At 49.9% G+C, this 9,885-nt stretch overlaps 1 protein-coding gene across 1 annotated transcript in view; it reads left to right on the forward strand.

Moving 5' to 3' along the window:
• The window catches only part of FAM135B (family with sequence similarity 135 member B), a 188,616-nt gene that overhangs the window by 145,268 nt on the left and 33,463 nt on the right, over positions 1-9,885 (forward strand). Inside the window, exon 8 of the mRNA XM_049633742.1 lies at positions 9,065-9,218. Within this exon, the coding sequence (XP_049489699.1) occupies positions 9,065-9,218 (154 nt within the window). The remainder of the gene's footprint in view (positions 1-9,064; positions 9,219-9,885) is intronic.

The raw sequence follows: 9,885 nt of genomic DNA on the forward strand, positions 1-9,885 counted from the left end.
GGAGGCACCAAATAGAGAATAACTTGGGTCATGATGATGCACTGACCCCATTGACTTGGTTAAGAAAAAAAGAAACCCAATGGGACTCTCTATCATAATGCTTGTCATGTGTAAGTATCCTTCTAGTCAAATAGATCAACAGTATATAGGCATTCACCCAAAATGCATCACAGCCATTAAGGTAACTTGTAAGATGGTGATGGATTATTCAGGGTCAGTATATCAAGTTATTTCATTGCTAATGAATTATTACCTTTTGAAGTTCTAAACAGGTCAACAATCTCGTGGTCAAAAGCATAAGAGACTCTTAAAAACTGAGAACAAACTGAGGGTTGATGGGGGATGGGAGGGAGGGGAGGGTGGGTGATGGGTATTGAAGAGGGCATCTTTTGGGATGAGCACTGGGTGTTGTATGGAAACCAATTTGACAATAAATTTCATATATTAAAAAAAAAGAAAAAAATCTCTTGGTCAAACAGTAATTGACCAGTTTACTAAAGAAAATGCCACTAAGTACATTAGTGGGAAGGATTTGTATGGAATTCTTACCTGTAAAATCGTTAGACTAACACTGTGTGTGTGTTGTGCTCTGTGGAAGGTAAGGAACTTTCCCCTTTACCCCTAGTCTTGCCCCATGAGGGCAGCTTACTCCCTGTCTGAGGTGTTAGAGCTGGAGAGTAGCAAGGGTCAGATTTGACCCCTTGACCCCAGGTCATCCTGTAATGCTAAGCCCACTGAATGTTTATGGGTCTGTGGCTTTGCCCCACAAGATACAAGTAAAAAAAAATGCATGTCACAGTGATTTGGGGGCAAGCTGAATCAAAACCGTGCCTTTCAAAAAGTGCTGTTTAAAACAGGCTTATAAACAGGAGAGAAAGCAATATTTAGGAATCAGGAATGAAAACGATGACCACTGGTCTCCTCTGGCCCTCTACCCAACACTGACCAACTGTCCCACTTGCTTCCTGTGGCCCTGAGCACCCAGGCGATTGAGGCTGCCACAGCGAGGCAGCATTAACGCAGTGAAGTGACTGTCACCAGAGGAGATCAGATCTGCTGTCGGGTGTGAGGGCGACTGGGACGTAATACCTTCTTCTCTCCAACTGAGTGCTGAGCCAGTCAGAAAGACAAATTATAAGACACATTGGAGATGAAACTGAAGTAGGAGATCATAGGGCCACTTGGGTGGTTCTGTCGGTTGAACCTTTGGCTGTGGATGTCGGCTCAGGGCATGAGTTTCATGAATTTGAGCCCCACATCGGGCTCTGAACTGGCAGCATGGAGCCTGCTTGGGATTCTCTCTCTCCCTCTGTCTCTTTCTGCTCCTCCCCTGCTCGAACTTTCTGTGTCTCAGAATAAATAAACCAAACCAAAGTACACTAAACTAGATCATTTGGCTTCCATCATTGACCGAGGGGGCTCCCGGATATTGAACTCTAGAGTGAACTGCTTCCCTGCTCAGCTGCAGCAGTGCTGGATGGATGCAGGCCCCCGGCTGAGCACATCCTCTGCCAGGCCTCCCCCGGGACCGAGGGGGATGGAGACAAGCGCCTCCAAGGGAGGACTTGCTCCCAAGAAAAAAGACCAGGAAGCTCCCAGTTTCTTGTCCCAAACTCACCATTTGCCCAATAAATGGGCAGAGAGGATCTGGGGTGTCACGTAAAGGGGTGTCCCTCTACATACAAGACGCATCGAGAGCAAAGAAGCCATATTCTCACCCACAACGTGTGCCTCTAGATCCACTCCGTGGGACCTTGTGAGCGACGCCCCCCACGATGACCCTTCAGAGAGCTCAAGGCAGCTCTTCTGCTTCACCGCAGCCCCCCCCCCCCTTTTCCAGCTCTCACTTCGGTCAGCCACGTGGCTGGATTGCCCACAGGGCGGCAGTAGCTGGGAGTCAACGCACGCTATCCCATCCCTGATTCCAAGAGCAGGCGTGTGTAGAACACATCTACAGAGGGAGAGAAACACCAAGCGAAGTTTACTTCCTTTATGGCCAGAGCCACACAGATCTCTCTGTGGTCACTCGGTGGTCGCGTGGGGGATCCTTTGGCGCTGGAGTGATGTGCGGGTGGAGGGCAGCGAGCATATATGTGTAGAATGGAGAGACATCTAGGCGGGAATGTAACCTAGATCGGGGACTCTCAGGTGCCTCGCTGACCCCTGTGCCTGACCTGCTTCCCTCTCTCCTGCTCAAGGAGCCGTGTGGGATGTCAGTAAGAGGACACTAGGGACAACGTAGATCAAGTCGTGCTGATGCGAAGTCATCTGTGATTTCTAGATTTCAGCCACTTGTAGTAAGAGATTCTTATAGTCCAGCCCACAGCTGGTTCCTGCAGTCTTGTGTGTTGGGGCACAAAATCGGGGACTGCTCACCCAGATAGCGGCCGTCTGTTGCTGACCAGATGAAAGAACAGATAGACAAAGGTGTTTTCCGGGATTCTGGATAGTTGGTTGCAAAGCAAAGACTAGCCCCAACGGGTTTTGATTCTCTTCGGAATTTACAGAGCTGGGTTCCTTTTTAAACCCGGGCTCTAACGGGAATTAGAGGCTCCACTCTTCAGAGCACCTGGGTGGCTCCATCCGTTAAGCGTCCAACTCTAGATTCTGTCTCAGGTCGTGATCTCGTGGTCCGTGAGTTCGAGCCCCACATCAGGCTCCACACTGGCAGAGCCTGCTTGGGCTTATCGCTCTCTACCTCTCTCTGCCCCTCCCCAGCACTCGATTGCTCTCTCTCTCTCTCTCTCAAAATAAATAAAAAGCAAATACTGGCACATTATTATTAACTAAAATCCCTACTGTATTTAAAAAGAAAAAAAAAAAAAAAGGAAGAGGTTTGACTCTCCTGCATCCCAAAGGTGGGGCCACAGGCTGACTCTATAAACCTCCCGCATCTCAGTTCCAAGAGTAAGGTCAGCGTTGCGAGGCTTTCAGCGTGTCTGAACTGCTAATCCACTACTTGCTTGCCGTGAGGCTTGTAGACAGGCTGTTCCCACACTGGGGCTCGGTTTCCCAGTCTACAAGATGGGGGTAAATAATTGCACTTACTTTACAGGTTTGGCATAAGAATTGAATGATTAATACACTTAGAACACATAATGCGTGATGCGTACTAGGGCCAAATAATAAACGTTAGTGGACTAATGCTATCGTAGTTTGCTCCTTGGTTAAAAATAAGATAATAATGAAAAATCCCCTGAATTACCAAGAAGAGGAATCCAGGGACCAAAAACTGGTATGAGGCACACAGCAGGCATCTGATGAACAGTAGCTACTATTAATAGAATTCTAGATTGTGAGGTCTGATGGAGCTTTTGCGTTCCTGTTTCAAATAAGCATCCAGAATATTAAAACCCGGTTCCGTTTATGCCTTCTCCCGCAACTGCAACACAGAAGATGTACTGATATTTCTGTACAAAAACGTGCCTCACTTTCATGGGCGTGTTTGAATTAAATGAAAAGTTATCCGTGCTTACCCCGTGCCGAATGAATATCGGATTGTGTGTGCATCTCATGTAAAGTGTAAGTTGAGTGTGTTTCTATAGGACATAGAGATCTAGAGCATGATTTTTGTGGTAGGGTCGCAAACCCAAATTCCAGTATCAATTCCAGAATTGTGTGAAAACCCATGGTTCTTTTTTATTTTTAAAGAAGATGTGGTATATTTATTTATTTTGAGAGAGAGACAGAGAGAGAGAGAGAGAGAGAGAGAGAGAGAGAGAGAGAGAAAGTGAGCATGGGAGGGGCAGAGAGAGACGCAGAGAGAGAGAATCCCGGGCAGGCTCTGTACCTTCAGTGCAGAGCCCGATGTGGGGGTCGAACTCAGAAACGATAAGATCATGACCTGAGCCAAAATGAAGCATCGGGCGCTTAACCAACTGAACCACCCAGGCGCCCCAAAACCTACGGTTGTAAGGAAGGGGGAGGTGAGGGTGATTTGCACCTTCAATCCAGGCCCGTGTTGCCTTGTCAAGACCCCCAGCGGATGCAACAGCCCTTTTCTCTTTTTCTTTTCTTTTCCTTTTTGTTTTCTTTTTTCTTTTCTTTTCCTTTTTCTTTCTTTTCTTTTTTCTTTTCTTTTTTTTTTCTTTTTCTTTTCCTTTTCGTTGTCTTTTCTTTTTTCTTTTTTTTTTCTTTTCCTTTTTCCTTTCCTTTTCTCTTTTTTCTCTGCCCCCTCTTCCTTCCTTCCTTCCTTCCTTCCTTCCTTTCTTCCTTCATCCCTCCCTCCCTCCCTCTCTCTTTCCCTCTCTCTTTCTCTCTTTCCCTCTTTCTCTCTCTCTCCCTCTCTCTCTTTCTTTCGTCATTGAATTTCTCTCTGCTGTTTCAGGTTCAAAGACAAATGACAAACCACTTGTACCCTCAGGGGATTCAGGTAGGGTGGTGGTGGGGGGGATCATTGTGGTCTAAGGAGGTATGTGCAGGACCCTGGCAGAGGAGGAGCCTGGAGAAGCTTCACAGAGAGAGGACATTTGACCCAAGTCTTGGTGGTGAGTTTCAGGCAGCCAGAGGACAGGCCCTTAAAAGGAGAAAAGCAAAGAGAGCTGTGTTGTGCAACAAGAGGCAGGAGATGAGCTGGAAATGTGGTCGGGGCTTGAAGGCTGTGAATGCCATAGTCAGGAATTTGAACTTGATCTTGTAGACAGTGGGTAACGCTGTGAACAAACTCGCACACACCAGTGCCACAGGAGGAAGGTAAGACCAGAGGGGTGAGGCCCATGAGGAGGGTGGTTTAATAATTAAAGCAAGCAGTATAGACTCAAACTAGGGCTGACGTGAGAGCGTGGTAGAGACAGAACCTTCGAGACTTTCTTACAGATTCTAAGGTGAGAAAGAGATCTGCAGTCTGGGAGAATGCAAGGCTTTTGTGAATGTTGGGCCAAATGGGTCCACTAAAGATGCCCAAAGGGAAGAGAAGGATTGAGGGGGGACAGCAAGTTGCTCCTTTTAAGCTGCCTCCTTGACAACAGGCCGCCTATCCAACCAGAAGTCTGGAATGGCGATCTAGAGCCCAGGGCAGGATTAGACCTGGTCACGTAAACGGGAGAGGCATTAATAGGAAGGTCAGAGGTGATGGCAAGCTTGGCTCTCTGTTGGGGAATGAAGGAAGTACAAAGCAAAACTTCCTGACGAACACCTCTTAAGTACTGACTGTAAACCAGGCTCTCAGGTGAGCACCAAGGCTTTCTTACTATCCCCACCTCTCATCTGAAACGGACGCTTCAGAGGGGAGGGGGCTAGCCCGTCACGCCATTAGCGAGTGGCTGACCACGAGCAAGGCACAGGCCCGTTGGACTCCAGATTCTGTGTTCTCATCAAGCCATGGTTCAGCAGGGACTCCAGTTGAGTTAAAATCCATTTTTAGGGGGGGCACCTGTGTGGCTCAGTCAGTTAGCTTCTGACTTCAGCTCAGGTCATGATCTTGCGGTTTGTGGGTTTGAGCCTCGCGTCGGGCTCGGTGCTGACAGCTCGGAGCCTGGAGCCTGCTTCGGATTCTGTGTCTCCATCACTCTGCCCCTCCCCCACTCGCATTCTGTCTCTCTCTCCCAAAAATAAATAAACACTAAAAAATCCATTTTTAGGTTTCTGAGAGGATCACTGTTGATGTCTGAGCTGCATAATCCGTAGGCGTATCCCTGGGGACCACCGGTGCATCCTGAGGGAGCCGAAGGTCCTTTTCACGCCCGCTGACCTTACCCTGGGACGTGGCTCACGTCCGGATTCTACCGAGATAGTCTTGTTTGATCCTTAACAGCCGCTCGGAGAGGCCGCGTCATGACCGTCCGCTCCTTACACCTGCTTTGTGCCTGCGGTGGGGTGGACCCTGGCCCGGAACTCTCCATCGTGAGTTCACATGCAGCCTGATGTTCGGCTGGCCCTGCGTGAGGCCTGTGTGTCTCTCCAGACTGTTGGAAAGGACGGTGCTCGAGTGTCCTTTCTTCGTGTGGGGACGCTGTGCCGTTCAGCTGCGCTCCGTGCACCATCAGTGGAGGTGCACAGGCTCTCCCGCGCCGGCTCTGCCCGCCCGGGGGGGGCGGCTAGTGGGGCCTTCTGCTTCAGCCCACTCACTTTCTGAGCCTTGTGCCGTTGAGTGTTTTACAGGGGACAAGATTTGTTTTGTTCATAATCATCTCAGGCCATGTATTTTATTTCTCTTTGGATTACCATTTTGACTTTATATTATCTGTCATCATATTGAATCAGCCTTCTGAAGATTCCCCAAAGATTACCCAGTGTGTCTTTTGAAAAATCCTCGTGAGATTGGTATGTAGTTTTAAAAGTCAAAGTCAATATCAGACTTCGCAGATCCCTTGCCTTCAGTAGGTCCTGAGGCATTTTCAAAAGGAGGCATCGGTGATAAGGAAATCGTTGGCAAACAGGTGTCAGGACCAGAAAACAGGATGCTCGGGGCCGCTGGAAGCAAGCAGACTGGGGGCTCATAGCTTCCTGGATCTGATGCCTTTGTTAATCCCCTGTCCGCTTTCATTTCTGCTTAGTCACAGCCACTGCAGGCAGGACTTCAATTAATGCCTCAGTCAAAGCAAGCAGGCCTGATGGAACATCTGTCCTCTGCGAGGCACGGTCTCCAGGACGCATGTGGCACACTGAGAAAGGACTCCCCCCACTTAGCACCTGGCCTTGAGAATCATTTCTTCTGCGGGAAGAGTGGGGTGACCTTGAACAAATCATTTGATTCTTCGACCCACAGTCTTTTATCTATGAAACAGAAATTGAAGTTCCTACCACTTATTATTTGATCTAATCAGAAAGAGCTTTGAGGCACGGTAAGTGATAAAAGCAAGGAATAGAGAACCGCCCAGAGCCTTTTCCCACGTGTGAGTGTGTCTGCGTGTGTTTCCAGGACGTGCATACATAACACACATGTGCTCATGTATGTACGGAAGTCTTCTAGGAAGACCCACAAGAAATTACTGGACTCTGGGGAATGAGGCACTTTAGATTGTTTCTGGAAACACTGAGATTTTTTACCATATGTATATTCTAATTTTGAAAATCAGAATTAGAGCATCTGCTTTGTATGGTGTTTGCCAAAGACCAAATGAGGCCAAGATCAGGGGAATACCTAGATGCCTTGCGAACGGCGGATTCCTTCTTGCTCCTTGGGTCTGGGGGTCCGACACGTGCACTCTGCTACCCACAGGCTCTGCTTGTCTTTCTATAACTACCCCGACTACTGATCCTTACAGAATAAGGATGAGAAATGGGGATAACGTGGATTACCTGAGGGCCTAGCTGACCGAATTCTCTGCTTATGAAATGGAAGAGTCTTTTGGTTCCAAACCTCACTGAATGTGTCTCATAAGTTCAAATCCAAAGGAACCTGGTGGCCTCGTAATGCCAGGTTTCAGTCGAGGCCCTGGGGAGGGTTCACGGAAGGCCTCTCCAGCGGGTCCTGTGGCACGCTGCCCACATCCCTCCTCGGGCCTGAGTCACTGCTTCTTCACACTGCCAGGGATGTCGGGAGCCAATCAACCAAGCCCCTCTCTGGAGGGGCCAGTTGGCCAAGCGCCTCTCTGGAGACCGCTGTGTCTGAGAGAGCTGCTGACCCAGGCCCCACCTCCTCCGCAGGGTCACCCACACTCGATAATGGTCAGTGCATGGGTGCAGTCGTGCAGTGCACGGCCCCTACTCCGAGGCCGACGGCCCTGCAGCTCCAGAGCCCCCCGTGGGATGGACTGAGGTCTCCGTTGTCCTGCACGACTCTCTCTGCCCAATCCTACTCTCCCGTAGCGTTGCCCCCCGACAGCACACCCAGCACCTCCTGCAGGCACCGCTCTGTCTCAGTCTTTTTGCTAGGGACCTGACTTACAGCCATCTCAGAGCCAAGTGACAGAAGCTGACCGGACGCCTCCATCCCGGTTTCCTGATTTGTAGCACCTTGTGTGACTCACTCATCGTGATGCTGTGATTAGACCCAGTACAATACACCTGTGATTGCCTGCCTTCATGGCACCATTGAGAGTGCAGATGAGTGCCGATGGCCACGGACCCCTATCACACCTGTCCTGTCCCCATGGACCAACTCAGTCCTCCCTGATGGCAGCAAGGAAGGAGACCAAATGAGGCAGGAGGCTGCCACATCACCCACTCACAAGAGCCTGAAGGGTGGGATTCTACCAACTTGCCGTCTGGAGTTTCTTGCAGCAGGACGGACAGGCAGCAGGGGATCATGCAGAGCCATTTGTGTCCTTTCATGGCCCCTTGAGCAGTAGATGGACAGGAAGGTCCCACATCCATGGAACTCTCCAGCCCAGTACTCAGCACCTTCCCACTCTGTGGACCAAGGTCCTCCCTGGGGGCTTCCTTTCTCTGTCCCCAAAGCACATCCCTCCTGAAATTCGCCCCAAGACACCCTTCTCTCTTGAGTTTGTGCCCAAGTCAGGACTGGCCTGTGTCCTCTCTTCCGTCGTGTTTGGGTCTCCAGGTACATCGTGACTTGGCCACCTTGTCCTCAACGCACAAACCAGAGTTGGGTCATTGTACCCGTTTAAGGCTCCCTACGTCTGTGAGCAGATGGCAACGTACGGAGCCTCTGAGGCCGACTTGGGTTCAGTCTCTCATGAAACGCACCTGCCAGTGTTGTGTATCTAAACCCACAACTACACCCCATCTCACAGCAGTGCATTTTTCTCTCTCTTGGACCACTCTCCCATCCACCAGGAGGGTCTCTACAAATTCCTCATCTCCCTGCGAGAGGAGACCCCTCTGTCTGTCCCCGTCTGCTATGGAGTGCTGTGCAGTGGCTGAGGAACGAGACTTGTGAGTGGGTCCCCATTAGGTTATCCCAAACCTTCCAGGTCAGTGCCCTCCTCCTCCTCCTCATTCGTTGTTACTATTACTATTATTATTGCCATTATTATTATTATTATCGTTGTTGTTTTAATATGAATGCACAAGACAGAGGCTCGGCAGATCTCAGTGTCTTTCCTGCACAGAGAGGCAGGGACTCAAAGTCTCCTTTCCCTGGAACCGTGAGCCCCTCCTCGGTTGCTCTCCGAGCCAGCCGCATGGTGGCCCCCAGCTTCTGTGTCTGTCCCGCCCGCAGGGGAGTTTCTATGTGCCCTCGGAGAACTGCATGCAGCACGCGCACAAGTGGCACCGAGAGCTGTGCTTCCTGCTCCTGCACGCCTACCGGGGGCTCCGCGCCTACTTCCTGGTCATCATGAGGGACGTCCCCGAGCTGCCGCACACGGAGCTGGGTAAGGGGCCGGGCGCGGGGCACCGCAAGCCGTGGCCGACCTGCCCCTCTTGGGCCGGGCTTGAGAGAGCGGCATGTTTTGTGAGCGTCACGGTGGCAGATATGCTCCAGGTATGTGTCGTGTATGTTACCTTGTCCTGGAAGGAGGGAGTCTGGAACATGCACCTTCAGGAAGTCGAGGCAGGAGCCCCCCTCGGTTCACCCACAGGGCACTTACCGAACACCTGCTACGTCCACCGGGCACTGCTGACACAATGCTGACTTGCTTCCTAAGGGAAAATGCCAGTTTATAGCCTTTCTTTTTTAATGAGGCTGCAGTTACAGGACTGCAACTTACAAGAGGGGAAAACAACCCCCCAAATAATACATATATTGTTATATATTATATACATATATAAATATATTATATACATATATATAATGTACATATTACATTATATATTTTTTTTAATTAAAAAAAAATTTTTTTTAACGTTTATTTATTTTTGAGACAGAGAGAGACACAGCATGAACGGGGGAGGGGTAGAGAGAGAGGGAGACACAGAGTCGGAAGCAAGCTCCAGGCTCTGAGCCATCAGCCCAGAGCCTGATGCGGGGCTCAAACTCGCGGACCGCGAGATTGTGACCTGAGCCGAAGTCGGACGCTTAACCGACTGAGCCACCCAATA

This window comes from Panthera uncia, chromosome F2 (assembly GCF_023721935.1).
Source record: "Panthera uncia isolate 11264 chromosome F2, Puncia_PCG_1.0, whole genome shotgun sequence".
In the NCBI taxonomy this organism is placed as follows: Eukaryota; Metazoa; Chordata; class Mammalia; order Carnivora; family Felidae; genus Panthera; species Panthera uncia.